This window comes from Mobula hypostoma, chromosome 8 (genome assembly GCF_963921235.1).
Source record: "Mobula hypostoma chromosome 8, sMobHyp1.1, whole genome shotgun sequence".
Lineage (NCBI taxonomy): Eukaryota > Metazoa > Chordata > Chondrichthyes > Myliobatiformes > Myliobatidae > Mobula > Mobula hypostoma.
Genome location: NC_086104.1, coordinates 14,944,704 through 14,963,691, shown reverse-complemented (window position 1 = coordinate 14,963,691; position 18,988 = coordinate 14,944,704). Strand labels below are relative to the sequence as shown.

General features: G+C 41.7%; 1 protein-coding gene across 1 annotated transcript in view; it reads left to right on the top strand.

Annotated features, from left to right (window-relative positions):
- kif28 (kinesin family member 28) overlaps window positions 1-18,988 on the top strand; it is a 75,924-nt gene that overhangs the window by 33,231 nt on the left and 23,705 nt on the right. Inside the window, exons 11-16 of the mRNA XM_063056955.1 lie at window positions 996-1,086; window positions 10,908-10,968; window positions 13,457-13,580; window positions 14,875-15,019; window positions 16,886-17,004; window positions 18,231-18,338. Coding sequence (XP_062913025.1) covers window positions 996-1,086; window positions 10,908-10,968; window positions 13,457-13,580; window positions 14,875-15,019; window positions 16,886-17,004; window positions 18,231-18,338 — 648 coding nt within the window. The remainder of the gene's footprint in view (window positions 1-995; window positions 1,087-10,907; window positions 10,969-13,456; window positions 13,581-14,874; window positions 15,020-16,885; window positions 17,005-18,230; window positions 18,339-18,988) is intronic.

The following is an 18,988-nucleotide window of genomic DNA, read 5'->3' as shown; positions in this document are numbered from 1 at the left end:
TGAGGAGATTTGGTATGTCACCTAAAACACTCTTAGATTTCTACAGATACTGTGGAAAGTATTCTAACTGCCTGCATCAGCGTCTGGTACATACAGGATCGAAGCAAGCTGTAGAGAATTGTAAACTTAGTCTGCTCTGTCATGGGCACTAGCCTCTGTAGTATCCAGGACATCTTCAAGGAGTGATGTCTCAAAAGGGCAGCATCCATCATTAAGGACCCCCATCACACAGGCCATGCCCTGTTCTCACTGTTACCACCAGGAAGGAGGTACAGAAGCCTGAAGGCACACACTCAATGATTCAGGAACAGCTTCTTCCCCTCTACTGTCTGATTTCTGAATGGACATTGAATCGATGAACACTACCTCATTACTTCTTTATTTCCAGTTTTTCTTATTTAATTCTATTTAATATATCTATATTTACTGTATTTCATGTTTTTTTCTCTATTATTATGAATTGCATTGTACTGCTGCAAAGTCAACAAATTTCATGACATATGCTGGTGATATTAAACATAATTCTGAAATACTGTAATATACTTTAATATATGGAAAATGAGATTTCATGAAAATATTTTCATAAAATTTTAATAATAAAGCTGTTATTATTTCAAACCCAAAAATAGACAGTAAAGTCTCTCTTCGGGGTATTTAATGTACAGCACATCAAAGATTTAATAAAATGAAAGAGGATAGTCAGAGCTCGGGAGGAAGCAGGTGACATAAATCCAAAAAAGAAGCATATAGCTTCTGTCACTGAGTTCCTTCAGTATGGGGAGTATTACAATCCTAGTAAAAGATCACTGAAATTCTAAAACACCAGCCTGAATCTAAGAAAATTGTTTGTAGTTTAGCACATCTGAATTAATTTCTGAAGTTATTTTGTTAAGTATTAATTGTATCAGGATTGCATAGTCACCAAGTTAATCCGGCTGGTTTGAGTACTTGATATAACGGAAAACATCAGTGAGCTTTCTATATCTGTTTTTCAGGAACGGTTCCTGATTCAGTTATTCCCTTATTTGTCGAATGTGAACGTGGATCCACAGCTCTCTGCCTTTGTCAAGCACTTCATCCAGGATGGTACTGCCCTCTAATGCCGTGCTCTGATCTAAGTCCAGGTTTTACTTGCTCCCCTTTCTGATTGTTCTGATCTTCATGTGGGTGCAGTCCATTTACACTGAAATATAAATCTGCTTGATAGATTTCTGCATTCTCGTACCTGTTCTCAAACAGGAAAGGAAATGGTTTTGCCTGTGCTTGGAGAGGTCTGGTAGTTCTTTAGAAATTGTGAAGATGTATGGTCTTCCTTCCATGGTTGTATCTCCTAAAATCATTTTCTTATTCCTAAATCATTCCTAAAGGGATTGGACAGGCTAGATGCGGGAAGATTGTTCCCGATGTTGGGGAGGTCTAGAACGAGGGGTCACAGTTTGAGGATAGAGGGGAAGCCTTTTAGGACCGAGGTTAGGAAAAACTTCTTCACACAGAGAGTGGTGAATCTGTGGAATTCTCTGCCACAGCAAACTGTTGAGGCCAGTTCATTAGCTATGTTTAAAAGGAAGTTAGATATGGCCCTTGTGGCTACAGGGGTCAGGGGGCATGGAGGGAAGGCTGGGTTCTGAGTTGGATGATCAGCCATGATCATAATAAATGGCGGTGCAGGCTCGAAGGGCCGAATGGCCTACTCCTGCACCTATTTTCTATGTTTCTATGTTTAACCCACCGCCACCATCTCTCTTCCCCAAGTCATTTCTTGTCACCACAAACTACAGCCCTATGAACTTTATGGCCCATCTGCAGATTAAAAGCTCTTCTTCGCTTAATGTTTTCCAGATCCAATTGAAAGTTTTTAACCATTTTGAAACAGTAGCCTTGCTTTTCATGCGTCAGAGGCAGTGGGAGAGCACAGATGCATTAAGAATGGTGCTGGGGATGATCGATTCCCACCGCTGCCCATACATTCTCCCCATGACTGCGTGTGTTTTCTCTGGGTGCTCTGGTTTCCTCCCACATTCCAAAGCTGTACTGGTTGGTCATTGTAAATTGTCCCGTGATTAGGTCTGGATTAAATTGGTATTGCTGGGTGGTGCAGCTCAAAGGGCAGGCTCCGCACTGTTTGCCAATACATAAATAAATTACAGATAAATTTGGAGATGTCCACAAGGTGCCTGAAACTTCAGCACCATAGTAAGTGATGGTAATACAGTTACCTGTTGAACTTGATTGTTCTTATCTCCCTTCGGTTGTGAACTTTTCCAAAACCCTAGAAAATCCAAGCTGCTGAATGGTGAGGGTTACAACCTTGTACAATAAATAACTCACCTTCCTTGCCTGATCACTCTGCATCCTACAAGAAGCTGGCAGCAGGTTTCAGATTTTTAGGGAACTAACCTGACGTTAAATTCTTTCCACCTTGGTTCTTTGTTCCTCTTTTTGTAGACGCTGGTTTTCAAGTGAGTGCAACAACCACCTTCCAGTATTTGTTTAAATTGTGCTCAATAACTTATAAAGTGTAGGTTCTGTAAAGTCAATCTTAAAATGAAAGTCCTTCTCTCCCCTTCTACCCTTACATTACAGAGAGCCTTTACTATGGCCAGTAATTCTCAGAACTCAAGTCATAAAACCTTAACAACACCAATCATTCCATGCTGCCCCTGACCCATCCCAGCCTGTTTATTGGATGTTGAGAAGTGGGCAGGGCAGTGTGGTAGAATAGCGGCTAGCATAATGCTATTATGGTGCCACTGACGAGGGTTCAATTCCCACTGCTGTCTGTAAGGAGTGTGTATGTTTCCCACCCCCTGTGACTGCGTGGGTTTCCTCCAGGTGATTTGGTTTCCTCCCACATGCAGGGTAATTTGTCACGAGTGTAATTGTGCAGCATGGGCTCATGGGCCAGAAGGACCTGTTACCGTACTGTATCTCTAAATAAATAAATTCCATAAGATAGGGGATGGACCAAGGTGTAAGATGGGATGGAGGTGCTTATTAAGGCTCTGGGTGACTCCCTTTCCCATTACAACTATGAGTTATTGATAACCTGAAACATCGACTGTTTATTCCTGTCCATTGATGTTGCCTGACCTGTTAAGTTACTTCAGCACTTTGTGTGTGAAGCTCTGTATTTCCAGCATCTGCAGAATCTCTAGTGTTTATGAGCCATGTTGCCTGATTCTCTAATGAATCACACTCTGACACAGTGGCTTCTAAGGTGTTACTGTCCGTTTTAAATGTATTTTTTATGATCACAAGACCCTGATGGACATTAAGAACTCAATGTAGGTCTACCCCATTAGCAAGTTACTCATTGGTGGAGAAAGTGAATTAGCTGGACTTGGTGTGGACTCTGTTGCTGTCTGCTACAGAGGCGAGTCAGAGTCAGTGTGCAAAGGCGGTGTGCAGTCTAACAATGAGTAATTGTCTTAATCAACACACATCAAAGTTGCTGGTGAACGTAGCAGGCCAGGCAGCATCTCTAGGAAGAGGTACAGTCGACGTTTCAGGCCGAGACCCTTCGTCAGGACTTCATCTCGGGCTGAAACATCCACTGTACCTCTTCCTAGAGATGCTGCCTGGCCTGCTGTGTTCACCAGCAACTTTGATGTGTGTTGCTTGAATTTCCAGCATCTGCAGAATTCCTCGTGTTTGAATGGTCTTAATCACTTTTGTTATGATTGTGAGACCCTGTTGGATATTGGTAGTTCACTGGTTTATTGGTGGGACCAACGGGGGAGAAGCTGTGTGGCCTCACGCCGTGGGGTCGCATGTTTGCAGCCATCCAGGACAGCAGAGTGGGAGTCAGTGTGGTGCGGCGTCCAGGCTGGAGTCAGTGTTGCCCTCCAGTGTTCGCTTGGCAGAAGACAAGCATATTGTGTTCAACTGCAGATTGCTGCATCAATCATGGATTCCAGGACTTGGACTATATATATACATTTATATATTTTTGAGTGTGATTGTGTTTTACAAACTACCGTATATGAGCCTTGTGCTGTGTATGACCGTTAGTACTTTGTTTTGCACCTTGGCCCTGGAGTAAAGCTGCTTCATTTGGCTGTATTCATGTATTCATGACAATTAAACTCGAACTTCATGAACACAAACAGTGGAGGACAGGCTATGAATCAGTTAAATTGTTCAACAATTTAAGATCAAATTGAAGTAACAGCAATAAAATATCAGGCATCAGAATGATCGATAAAACAGAACCCTGCAGTCAAACATGTCGTGACTTAGTTCTTCTACCTCCCACTACCTGGGGAGATTAACTTCTGGTTTATGTATTTTCTCCACTCGATATAAAAAATAGGAGTAGGAGTAGGAGTAGGCTATTTAGCCTGCTTGACTGTTCACTGTGATCATTTACTTCACTACCCTGTTCCTGCCTTCACCCTCATACACCTTGAGCATTCAGAAATATATTTATCTACTGCTCATATATATTTAATGACTTGGCCTTCATTGCCTTCTGTGGTAGATAGTTCATGTTCACCACTCTTGGGTTAATATATTTCTCTTTATCTTGATCCTTAAATCTCGTTCTAAATAGCAGACTCCGTGTCCTGAGGTTGTATCTTGTCTGTCTGGTCCTGTTAGAATTTTACTGGTCAATGTCAATGATTTGGCTGATGGGATTGATGGCTTTGTTGCAAAGTTTGCAGCCAATACAAAGATAGGTGGAGGGGCAGGTAGTCTTGAGGAAATAGGAAGGCTACAGGAGGATACGGACAGATTAGGAATATGGGCAAAGAAGTGGCAAATGAAATACGCCTGTGCACAGTGAGGAAATTTCTCCCAGGTCAGCGGCGCTTGCTTAAAAGGAGAACTTTGTGGATGTTGGGCTTCATTCTGGCAGCCCATTCAGCAGCGCAAAGAAGCGTTGACTCTGCATAAGTTACCGAGTAAGTTTCTGTTAAGTTTCCCTTTTCTCTTACTGTGTCGGGATACTTAGTGTAGCTTAAATAGCCATTGTGTGTTCTTCATGCCGGATGTTGGAATCCTGGAAGACACAGAGTCTACCAGGGAACTACATCTGCGTGAAGTGCATCTGGCCGCAGCTCATTGAAGACCATGTTAGGGATCTGGAGCGGCAGCTGAATGACCTTTAGCTTACATGAGATAGTGAGGAAATCGTCAATCTCAGTTACAGGGAAGTAGACACCCCTAAGATACAGGAGGTGGCTAGCTGGGTGACTGCCAGGAGAAATGGAAATGTGAATAGACAGTTAATGCAGAGCACCCCCATGGCCATTCCCCTCAATAATAAGCATTTTGTTTTGGATAGTGTTATGGGGGGGGGGGTGACCTCCCAGGGGAATGCCACAGCGAGCAAGTTACAGGCACTGAGCGTGGGTCCGTGATGCAGAACGGAAAGAGGGAGAAGAGAAGAACAGTAGTGATGGGGACTCAATAGTCAGGGGACCAGACAGGAAATTCTGTGGATGTGAACGGGACACCCGGATGGTATGTTCCTCCCAGGTGCCAGCATCAGGGATGTCTCGGATTCCGTCCACAGCATTTTGGAGGGAGAGCAGCCAGATGTCTTGGTATATATTGGTATCAATAACATAGGAAGAAAAAGCAGAGGTCCTGAAAAGAGAGTTTAGAGAGCTAGGCAGAAAACTGAGAAGCACGACCTCCAAGGTAGTAATTTCTGGGTTGCTGTCTGTGCCATGTGCCTGTGAAGGTAGGAACAGAATGATTTGGCAGATAAATGCGTGGCTGACAAGCTAGTTGCAGGGAGCAGTGCTTCAGGTTCTTGGATCATTGGGATCTCTTCTGGGGGAGGTATGACCTGTACAAAAGAGACAGTTTGCACCTGAACCCGATGGGGACCAATATACTTGTGGGCAGGTTTGTTAGCTCTGTTGGGGGGGTGGGTACAAACTAAGGTGGCAGAGGGATGGGAACTAGAGCAAAGGGACTCAGGACAGAATGGATGGTAAAAAAGCAAAGATCGCGTGCAGTCAGACTGTCAGGAAGCACAGGCAGATGATAGGATATAATTGCAGCCAGCCAGGTGAGTATCAGTGCATTAGGGATGCAGAATCAAAAAGGGTAGCAAATACAGTACTCAAAGTGTTATATCTCAAAGCATGGAGTACAAGAAATAAGGTGGATGATCTTGTTGCACGATCACAGATTGTCAGGTATGATGTTGTGGTTATCACCGAATCGTGGCTGAAGGATGGTTGTAGTTGGGAGCTGAATGTCCAAGGTTACACATTGTACCAGAGGGATAGGAAGGTAGACAAAGGGAGTGGTGTAGTTCTGCTGGAAAAGAATGGCATCAAATCAGTAGAAAGATGTGCCATAGGATTGGAAGATGTTGAATCCTTGTGGGTTGAGTTAAGAAACTGCAAAAAGGGTAAAAGGACCCTGATGGCAGTTATATACAGTTGTCCAAACAGTAGCTAGGATGTAGATTACAGTTTACAATGTGAAATAGAAAAGACGTGTCAAAAGGGCAACGTTATGATAGACATGGGAGATTTTAACATGCAGGTAGATTGGGAAAATCAGGTTGGTAATGGATGTCAAGAGAGTGAGTTTGCTGAATGCCTACGAGATGGCTTTTTAGAGCAGTTTGTCATTGAGCCGACTAGGGGATCAGCTATACTGGATTGGGTGTTATGTATTGAACTGGAGGCAATTAGGGAGCTTAAGTTAAAGGAACCGTTAGGAGGCAGTGATCACAATACGACTGAGTTCAACTTGAAATTTGATAGGAAGAAAGTAAAGTCTGATGTAGCAGTATTTCAGTGAAGTAAGGGAAATTACAGTGGTATGAGAGAGGAGTTGGCCAAAATAAATTGGAAGGAGATGCTGGCAGGGATGACAGCAGAGCAGCAATGGCTTCAGTTTCATGGAAAAATGAGGAAGGTGCAGGACAGATGTACTCCAGAAACAAAAAAAATACTCAAATGGCAAAATAGTGTAATTGTGGCTGACAAGAGAAGACAAAGCTAATGTAAAAGCAAGAGAGGGCATACAACAAAGCAAAAATGAGCAGGAAAATAGCGGTGTTTAGAGATAAAGCTTTTCAAAACCTACAGAAAGCAACCGAAAGAATCATTAGGAGGGAAAAGATGAAATATGAAAGCAAGCTGGCAAGCAATATCAAAGTTCATAGAAAAAGCTTTTTTCAAGTATGTAAAAGATGAGATGAGAGTGGATACAGCACCACTAGAAAATGAGGCCGGAGAAATAATAACAGGGGACAAGGATATGGCAGAATCACTAAATGAGTATTTTGCATCAATCTTCACTGTGGGAGACACTAGCAGTGTGCCAGGTGTTGAACAGTGTGAGTGAAGAGAAGTGAGTTCAGTTACTATTACAAGGGAGAAGGTGCTCAAAAAGCTGAAAGACATAAAGGTGCATAAGCCACCCAGACCAGATGAACTGAACCATAGGGTACTGAAAGAGGTAGCAGCAGAGATTGAGGAGGCATTAGTAATGATCTTTCAAGAATTATTGGACTTTGGCCTGGTTCCAGAGGACTGGAAAATTGCAGAAGTCACTCCACTCTTTAAGAAAGGAAATTATAGACCAGTTAGCCTGACCTCAGTGGTTGGGAAGATGCTGGAATTAATTATTAAGGATGAGGTTATAGGGTACTTTGTGACACAGGACAAAATAGGACGAAGTCAGCACAGTTTCCTTAAGGGAAAATCTTGCCTGAATAACCTGTTGGAATTCTTTGAGGAGATTACAAATAGGATAGATAAAGGAGATGGAGTGGATCTTGTATAATTGGACTTTCAGAAGGCCTTTGAGACTTCTTACTAAGTTAAGAACCTATGGTATTACAGGAAAGTTACTAGCATAATTAGAGCATTGGCTGATTGGTAGGTGGCAGCGAGTGAGAATGAAAGGATCCCTTTCTGGGTCGGCTGCCAGTGACTGGAAGTGTACCACATGGGTCAGTGTTGGGACCACTTCTTTTTATGCTGTATATGAATGACTGTATATGATGATGGAATAGATGGCTTTGTTGCCAAGTTTGCAGATGATACGAAGATTAGTGGAGGGACAGGTAGTGTTGAGGAGACAGGAAGGCTTCAAAGGGACTTTGACAAATTAGGAGAATAGGCAAGAAAGTGACATATGAAATACGATGTTGGAAAATGCAATGTGGTCATGCACTTTGGTAGGAGAGATAAATATGCAGACTATTTTCTAAACGGGGAGAAAATCCAAAAATCTGAGATGCAGTGGGACTTGGGAGTCCTTGTGCAGAACACCCTGAAGGTTAACTTGCAGGTTGAGTCAGTGGTGAGGAAGGTAAATGCAATGTTAACATTCATTTCAAGAGGTCTAGAATACAAGTGCAAGGATGTGATGCTGAGGCTGTATAAGGCACTGGTGAGGCCTCACCTCAGTAGTGTGTACAGTTTTAGGCTCCTCATCTAAGAAAGGATGTGCTGGCACTGGAGGGGGTTCGGAGAAGGTTCACAAGGACGATTCCGGGAATGAAAGATTTATCATAAGAGGAACATTTGATGGCTCTGGGTCTGTATTCGCTGGAATTTAGAAGGATGAGGAGGGATCTCATTGAAACCTTTTGAATGTTGAAAGGCCTAAATGGAGTAGATGTGGAAAAAATGTTTCCTATGGCAGGAGAGTCAAGGACAGAAGGGTACAGTCTCAGAATAGAGGGGCATCCATTTAAAGCAGAGATGCGGAGAAATTTCTTTAGCCAGAGAGTGGTGAGTTTGTGGAATTTGCTGCCACGTACAGCTATGGAGGCCAGGTCGTTGGGTGTATTTAAGGTGGACATTGATAGGTTCTTGATTGGCCATGGCATCAAAGGTTACGGGAAGAAGGCTGGAAAGTGAGGCTGAGGAGGGGTAAAAAGGATCAGCCATGATTGAATGGTTGAGCAGACTCAATGGGCCAAATAGCCTAATTTCTGCTCCTCTGTCTCATGGTCTTTTGGAATACAGTGTTAGGAAGTGCATGGTCATGCACTTTGATAGAAGAAATAAAAAGGTTGACTATTTTCTACATGGTGAGAAAATACAAAAATCCGAGGTGCAAAGAGACTTAGGAGTCCTTGTGCAGGATTCCCTAAAGGTTAACTTATAGCTTGAGTCTGTGGTGAGGAAGGCAAATGCAATGTTAGCATTCATTTCAACAGGATTAGAATATCAAAGTAAGAATGTAATGTTGAGACTTTATAAAACACTGGTGAGGCTTCACTTGGAGTATTGTGAGCAGTTTTGGGCCACTTATCTAAGAAAGAATGTGCTGAAACTGGAGAGGGTTCAAAGGAGGTTCACAAAGATGATTCCAGGATTAAACAGCTTGTAATATAAAGAGTGTTTGATGGTTCTGGGCCTCTATTCTTTCGAATTTAGAAGAATGAGGGGTGAGCTCATTGAAACCTACCGAATGGTGGAAGGCTTTGATAGAGTGGATGTAGAAAGGCTATTTCCTATGGCGTGGGAGTCTAGGATCAGAGAACACAGCCTCAGAATAGAGGGGCTTCCTTTCAGAACAGAGATGAGGAGGAATTTCTTTAGCCAGTGAGTGGTGAATCAGTGGAATTCCTTGCCATAGGCAACTATGGAGGCCAAGGCTCAGTGCTGGGACCCCAGTTGTTTACAATATATATTAATGACTTGGATGAGGGAATTAAATGCAGCATCTCCAAGTTTGCGGATGACACGAAGCTGGGTGGCAGTGTTAGCAGTGAGGAGGATGCTAAGAGGATGCAGGGTGACTTGGATAGGTTGGGTGAGTGGGCAAACTCATGGCAGATGCAATTAATGTGGATAAATGTGAAGTTATCCACTTTGGTGGCAAAAATAGGAAAACAGATTATTATCTGAATGGTGGCCGATTAGGAAAAGGGGAGGTGCAACGAGACCTGGGTGTCATTATACACCAGTCATTGAAAGTGGGCATGCAGGTACAGCAGGCGGTGAAAAAGGCGAACGGTATGCTGGCATTTATAGCGAGAGGATTCGAGTACAGGAGCAGGGAGGTACTACTGCAGTTGTACAAGGCCTTGGTGAGACCACACCTGGAGTATTGTGTGCAGTTTTGGTCCCCTAATCTGAGGAAAGACATCTTTGCCATAGAGGGAGTACAAAGAAGGTTCACCAGATTGATTCCTGGGATGGCAGGTCTTTCATATGAAGAAAGACTGGATGAACTGGGCTTGTACTCGTTGGAATTTAGAAGACTGAGGGGGGATCTGATTGAAACGTATAAGATCCTAAAGGGATTGGACAGGCTAGATGCGGGAAGATTGTTCCCGATGTTGGGGAGGTCCAGAACGAGGGGTCACAGTTTGAGGATAGAGGGGAAGCCTTTTAGGACCGAGATTAGGAAAAACTTCTTCACACAGAGAGTGGAATTCTCTGCCACAGCAAACTGTTGAGGCCAGTTCATTAGCTATGTTTAAAAGGAAGTTAGATATGGCCCTTGTGGCTACAGGGGTCAGGGGGTATGGAGGGAAGGCTGGGTTCTGAGTTGGATGATCAGCCATGATCATAATAAATGGCGGTGCAGGCTCGAAGGGCCGAATGGCCTACTCCTGCACCTATTTTCTATGTTTCTATGTTTCTAAGTCTTATGCATATTTAAGACAGGAGTTGATAGATTCTTGATTGGTCAAGGCACGAAGGAATACGGGGGGGCAGGGGGAGAAGGAGGCAAGAGATTGGGGCTGAGAGGAAAAATGGATTAGCCATATTGAAATTTCAGACAGACTCAGTGGGACAAATGGCCTAATTCTGCTCCTACATCTCATGGTTTTTCATTCATCTAAACTGTAGTCTATATAAGCCCATGTGTACAACATATCTGTCATTTGCCCACTTAAAAAGGAAGATGTGGTATCTCTTTTATTTGAAATAGATCAAATAACTATGTATTTCTGTGTTTTGTTCCAGGAGAGTGTATCGTGGGTCAAGCTACAAGTTTCCCGCGGACAATTATTATTAAAGGCTTAGGGTACATGGGAACATCAACAAAATTATTCAGAAAGTACAGCGATCATGTGGGAATTCCAAGGGAAAAGTTCTACAACGAGTAACAATCTTGTTTCTGATAAGTGAAAGTTCAAAAGTTCAAAGTTCATTTATTATCAAAGTACAGTACCTTCATGTCACCATATATAATCCTGAGATTGCTTTCTTGCAGGCATACTCGGTAAATCCAAGAAACAGAACAGAATTAATGTAAGACTGCACCTAACAGGACAGGCAAACAACCAATACATAAAAGACAACAAACTGCAAAAACAAAATAATAATAATAATAAATAAATAATATTGAGATCATGAGATGCTGAGTCCTTGAAAATGAGTCCATAGGTTGTAGGAACAGTTCAGTGATGGGTGAGTGAAGTTATCCCCACTGGTTCAAGAGCCTGATGGTTGAGGGGTAATAACTGTTGCAGAATCTGGTGGTGTGGGTCCTGAGGCTCCTGTACCTTCTGCCTGACAGTAGCAGTGGGAAGGGAGCATGGCCTGGGTGGTGGGGGTCTTTAGTCAGATGCTGTTTTCCTGCAATAGCGCTCCATGTAGATGTGCTCAGTGGTGGGGAGGGGTTTAACCATGATGGACTAGGATTGATTATTATGTGCACGTGGAACTACTAAGATTTATTATCCCATGCGATGCTGGTGTTGAATAGTGCAACTTCATGGCTCAGTTGAGAGAAAATACTATCTTGGTGTCAAACTGTAATAGTTTTGAAGTTGCAAACAACAGGAATTCTGCAGATGCTGGAAATTCAAGCAACACACATCAAAGTTGCTGGTGAACACAGCAGGCCAGGCAGCATCTCTTCCTAGATGCTGTACCTCTTCCTAGAGATGCTGCCTGGCCTGCTGCATTCACCAGCAACTTTGATGTGCGTTACATAGTTTTGAAGTTGGTTGATCCTTGGTGACGGATTGACTACTCTCAGTCATGTCCTATAAGAAGGGCTACACTTCTAGCAGCATCACAGAAAGAGTAAATCATAAACATGAGAAAGTCTGCAGGTGCTGGAAATCCAAAGCAACACACACAGAACACTTGAGGAACCCAACTGGTCAGGCAGCATCTATGGAAAAGATAAAGGACCCTTCTTCAGTACTGAGCAGGAAGGGGAAGACGCCAGAATAAAAAGGGGGGGGGGGAGGACAGAAAAATGGCTTGCTGATAGGTGAGGCCAGGTGGGTGCAGAAGTTCAAAGACTGGAGGAGAAAGAATCTAATAAGAGAGGAGAGTAGACTTTCCACCTCTTTCCACCTACTATAACCTCCCCCTATGTCCCCTCCTCCCCCTTCTCCTATTGTCTACACTCCTCTCCTTTCAGATTCTTTCTTTTCTAGTCCTTGACCTTTCCCACCCACCTGGCTTCACCTATCACCTTCCAACAAGCCTTTTTCCCCTCTCCCCACCTTTTTATTCTAGTGTCTTCCCCCTTCCTTCTCAGTCTCACAGAGTGAGGATAGCATTTACTATTACTGACTGGTGTGGCCTGCTGGTATCTTTCAGGGTTATATACTGCATACGCACTTTGGTAATAAATGTACTTTAAATTTTTAAGAGAAAATCTTTCTCAGCTCTGTTGCATCCATGTCTCTCACCTTACCCAGTTATTGACAAAAGAGACCACAGGCCACGCATACAATTTAGCGCGTGATGTTTAGATGAGAAAACAAAAGGATTTGAAAAAGATACTGAGGCCATACTGAAATAAAGGAAATAAATTGCTGGGCATCAGGTTGATGAGTTAACGCTGCGGGTAAAACAGAGTTACAATGAAGGTTCAAATAAACAATTTCCTAAAAGTATATAAAGCCAAATCAAAGTATTAGAATTTTAATTTTATTATCAGAAGTATAATGTAAAAGATGCTGGAAAGTACTTTAAAAAGTCTTCTATAAAATATAGTTTGGAAAACTGTTATTCCTCATTCAGATGTGGGTAGCTTGTAGTAGAATTATGATTTTAAAATAATCAAAAGCATACAATATAAATTCATCAAAACACTGACAAATTTTCTGACAAGAGACAAGGGACTGAGATAATTTCTACTGTAACAAAGGAGTTTTAAGAGCTTTTGTTACAATTGTGGAAAGTAATTGAGGCAAAACATTTAATTTGTTTGCAGGGGACAGTGATAAGGGGTCATGAATTTGAGTCAAGAAGAGAATTAACAGTTAAAAAATTCCTCTACACTGAGTTCTAAGAGCCTGGAAAGTTGTGTAATAGATTGTGCAGCAATGATTATACCCTTTCTTAGAAAATACAATAAATATTTGAAAAAGACATCTAGTGTGATGAGTGAACCACTTAACATGGTTTGATGTGTGGTCATGTGAAGTTTTGCAGTCCTAGTTCTATTATCTATACAATGTGATGTGATTCTCTGTATATATCTTAAGGTATTTACTCCTTAAACAAATGTGGTTTGTTTGGCCATTAAATATCATTTTCTTGTGCAGTATCACGAATAAACATGCCACCATCACAAACCAGAATAACAAAGTAATCCTGGAGCCACATGGACAAGCCAGAGTGATTTTAAACGGCGTTCTCGTTGATACCAAAGTTCAGCTCAGACACTTGGTAGGTCTCTCACTCTTAGGAGGAAAAGTAGTCCTGGGTATGTTCCATTCTGCTAGGAGCCTACAGTATGTTCTCATCCTACCTTGTTAAAGAATATTGTGATAATGTTTCTTCAGCTTTTAAAATCAACAATTTAAAATAAAAACTTAGGAACCTACAGAATACTTTATCCAGCGAAAAGTTTGCCATTTTGAACCTAATCTTACTAATTTAAGCTTCCATTTCCTTCTGGAACAGGGTTCATAATCAGTGATGAATGAGGGGATGCTGTCTCAAAGCGTTTTGCAGATGCCCATACTTATAAAAAAAGTATATAATGAGACACTTCTTACATTGAGTTAATAAGACACTACACAAGAATGGCTCTTGTGATAAAGAGATGTTACAGTGCGAAATATACTTGCATTTGATTGTACACTCATGCACAGATTCTCAGCCTCACTGAGAATGAGAACCGTTCACCTCACTGATCAGGCACTGCTTCAATCAAATTATTTAAGCTTATTCCCTATGAAAAAGGAATTTAGACCCTGAGATAAAAGAACCAGAGTCTGGGCAGGAGAGGATAAATTAATCTTAATTGTCTATGTGGATCCATTCAGCATCCCCTGCTGACCCTCATATCTATTATCTTTGTAACTAAAAGAGTAACTGATTCAAAGAAAATGGGATTTTTTTCAATGATCCAATGATTGTTGCTCCTGAAGTAATGATGAGCACTATTTTTAATTTCTTTAATAAATGGAGGGGTAGGGGGATTGGACTTCCGCTGGCACATGGATGGAGGGGGAGGGGGTTGGGACTTCTGGCACATGTGGGGATGGAGGGGGAGGGGGATTGGGACTTCTGGCACATGTGGGAATGGAGGGGGAGGGGGATTGGGACTTCTGGCACATGTGGGAATGGAGGGGGAGGGGGGCTTTGATGTTCCTATCATCCTATGGGGTTTTGTTTCGTGAAGAGCGCGAATTTCAGGTTGTACACTGTATACATATTCTATTAAGACATACTTTGAAATCATTATTAAATAATTTATTAATTAGTAATAACTAATTTAATTTCTGGTGAATCCATGGCCACCCCCAACATTAGTAATCCTCTGTGTGTTCTACGTGTGCACATTCAGAGAACTTGTACTATTCTATAAAACTCCTTCCCCTTTAACCTTGTAATATCCATCGATGCTTTACACCAACTACACATACTTAGCAGATGAGAGCAAATTGTTAGTTTTTGCATTCAGAAAATGTAGACAATAAATAAAACATGAGTCCTTTTTTATTATTTGCTTCAGGACCGACTTATTTTGGGATCCAACAGCACTTATCTTTATGTGGGTTTTCCATGTGAACGCAATGGTGAGGACTTGAGCAAATATGACTATGACTTCTTCCAGTCAGAGCTGGCAGCAGTGGAAGGCTTTGACAGAGATGTGCTGGGTAAGTAATGTGAAGAAATAAATGTCTAATAATCTCATTGCATATTATGCACATGGGTACTACAGCTGTGGAATGAGATGGTAGCCCAAAGACTCTTAGTTCAAAATGGCAAATTTTCAAGATGACTTCAAAACATCACTAAACACATGAGCTAGCACTAGAAAAAAACTACTGTGCAAACTTTTAGAGTAAGACATACAAAACGCCAGAGGAACTCAGCAGGTCAGGCAGCATCCATGGAAAGGATAAAACAGTCTATGTTTCAAGCTGATGAAGGACTTGCAGAAACGCTTGTGTTCGTGTGAAAGCTTTTACATTGTCTTAAACCACCAAATGGTTTTCATTGGTGAAGGTAACCTGTTACTGATCTGCTTAACTCAGGATTGCATTCCCACATTGTTTGGTTAATCCTTGGCAGCTCTTCACATTATTATTATTATTATAATACAGAAGGAGGCCATCAAGTCCATACTTTACTTGTCTACCTGCAACTGTAACACTGTATTCTACACTCCTTTTTGTTAATTATCATGATAAAATTACGTAAGGTGTGATCTATCTGGATGGCATGCAAAACACAAGCTTTTCACTGCACCTCCATACACGTGACAGTAATGAACTAATACCAATACTTGCTCCTAGAAGATCTATCACTTTAGTCACATCTCCCTGTAGCTCTGCACTTACTTTTGCTTTCACGTGCCTGCCAACTCCCCTTTGATATGCTTGACAATTCTTTAGTTGAAGTTGATTCCCTGGAGCCATTTAACCTTCCAGCATTATGGCATTTGGCTCAAAGAGATTCTTGAAAATCATCAGCAATGTATAATTGACTGGTAAAATCTCTTCCCTTCCCATGAGCAGAGTTTTTAAAATATGCATTGAAGATGCAAAGAAATTTCCTTTACCTGTATTATGAAATTTCTGGTTAGAAATGATCTTTAGAAACTTATTTCTCTTGGGTCAATAACTTGTAGACTTGTATTTAAATTCTGACGTGGTCAGATTGGGAAAAGGAGTTGAAGACAAAGGTTTCACCCAATATGTGGGGCGCTGGAACAAGCTGTTTGAAAAGGTGGTAGAGACACAAGCTTTCATCACATTTAGATGAGAACTTTAAGCTGTAAGTTACAAGTCTGGAAAATGGGAATAATGTGGACATCTGTATAGTAAATGTCTTTAATTCTGTGGTGATGGCGGTTATACAAGAATTTTCAGACAGTATCAATAATTTTGCAAATTACAGGTCATTTTTCAATGCATTGTGGTCAAACAGAGATATATTGGTTGTAGGTCAGAGTCAGAACACCACAGCACAGAACAGGCCCTTTGACCCATCTAGTCTGTTCTGAACTATTATTCTGCCTAGTGCCACCGACCTAAAACCAGACCATACCCTCCGTACCCCTCCCATCCATGTATTTATCCAAACTTCTCCCAAATGTTGAAATCAAACTCACATCCACCACTTCTGCAAGCAGCTCGTTCCACACTCTCATTGGCCTTTGGCTGAGGAAGTTCCCCATCATGTTCCCCTTAGACATTGCATTTTTCAACTTAACCCATGACCTTTAGTTCTAAACTCACCCAATCTCAATGAAAAATGCCTGCTTGCATTTACCTTATCTCTACCCCTTGCAATTTTGTACATCTTCGCTCTACTCTAACAGGTCTTGGTACTATTCTGTAAAATTACTGAGTTAGACTTTTCATTTAAATGCTACAGTCATAGACTATCTTTGTTAATTAAGTTTGAATGCACCTAAACTATTGCTTTAACCCTGATGAAAGTGACACATGAGCTATCAGTTGGTGGATTGTCAAACAAGGAGTTTTTGGAGTTATAAGGAGTTTTCCACTGACCAGGTCACGCTGGTAGGAACAACAGGAGTGTAACCCCGAGTGTGCTTGCTGTGTTCCATGATTACATCCGAGTCAAGCCGATGGTGGCGGAAGCAAACCAGATCAGCAGAGAGTTACACAAGGTAATCTTTCCATTTTACATTTCTACCTCCAACTCAAGTTCCACAAACCTGACTGTCTGGTTAGGCCCATTCATTGATTATGCCTGTTCCTGCCCCACTGAACTCATGTCCACATAACTAGGCTCCATTTTATCCCTTGAAGGATCTCAGCCTCAAAACGACTCCTCTATATTTCTCTCCATTGACGTTGCCTGACCTGCTGAGTTCTTCCAGGATTTTGCATGTGTTATTCTGGATTTCCAGCATCTGCAGAATCTCGTGTTTATAATGTCTTCATTTCACTCCTTTGTGTGGATTGGAAATAACATCTCCTCCTCGCTGACAATCAACGGTGGGTGCTTAGCCCACTGCTCTCCTCTCTCCACACTTAGCCAGCTCCATCATGGACACCACCCTCCCCAGCATCAAGGACATCTTCCAAAGGAAATGCCTCAAAAAAGTAGCATTCATCATTAAGGACCCTCAACACCCAGGACATGCCCTCCTCTCATTGTTACCTTCAAAGAGGAGATACAGGAGCCTGAAGACACACACTCAATGCTTTAGGAACAGCTTCTTCCCCTCTGCCATCAGATTATTGAATGGACAATGAATCCACATATTTTTTTTGCTCTACTTATTTAATTTAATGTGTTTTAAATGTGTTCTATATGTATATATTTCTTACTGTAATTTATATTTTTATTACTATGTATTGCAATGTACTGCTGGTGCAAAACAACAAGTTTCACAACATATGCCAGTGATACTAAATCTGATTTTGATTCTCTTCATTCAGACAGGCAGTGTCTCACACACACATCAGTATAAAACTCGAAGAACTTGCATTTATCTCATACCTCTCACATTCCTCAGATATCCCCAGGTGCTTTTCACAACCGATGGTCTTAATGATCTTTTGGAGGCACGTTTGATGCAGCCAATCTCCCCACAACCATTCATAAGCAGCAAGTTAATGAATGACCTTTTGTTTTCGGTGCTGATGTTCAAATGCTTTCAAGGACACTGAGCGGTGACATGTGATGCCATTTGTTCACCGAAGAGCAGATGGTGTCCCAGTTTAATTTTTTTGTCTAAAATACAGCACTACCTCCAGAGAAGTATTCCCTCAGTATTGTACTGAGAATCAACTCTCAAAATCCAGTAAGGTCTTGGATTTGCTGAAAACATTTTAAGTGCAGATTTATTTTGCAGCTTGGATTGTTATTTTAATTTTGCAATAACAGGATCTCAGCTTTGAGCTGGAAGTGAAAAACTTGGCATTAACAGACTTCAGAGGCTCTGACTTGGCAAAGGAAGTGATGGTAAAGGTGACAAACAAAGTAACTGATGAGGTAAGAAGGAAGTCATTCACATTGCTTGTTGTTGCAATGACATCTCCCTGTAAGAGAACAGTTTTTCCCAAGACCTTTCTCTACACCTTCCAAATTCAATTTTTAGTTTCCTCCCCAATGCCATTGGCTATTAAGGGAGTTAAGCACTTTAGTTAAACACAAAAAATGCTGCAGGAACTCAGCAGGTCAGGCAGCGTCTATGGAAAAGAGTAAACAGTTGACGTTTTGCGCTGAGGTCCTTCATCAGGACCCGAAACGTTGCCTGTTTACTCTTTTCCACAAATGGTGCCTGGCCTGCTGAGTTCTTCCAGCATTGTGTGTATGTGTGTTGCTTGGATTTCCAGCAACTACAGATTTTCTCGTGTTTGTGAAGCACTTTAGTTAAACAGCGAAGGCTAATGAAAAAGGTTTACCATTAAAGAGAGTTTAAAAGGAGTTGCTTTTCATTCAATTTGATCAAAATTTCCACTCTTTCACCTCTCTGTTACGATCTGGAGTAGTTCCTGCTACAAGGCAGAATGATGTGCCACTTTTAAGTACTTCAGTACAAAATTTATCAATGTGATCATGGCTGATTTACCCCAGTTTCTCTTCCTGACCAGTTCCCTAAAACACTCAAATCTCTACATCTACTTTAAATGCCTCTCGTG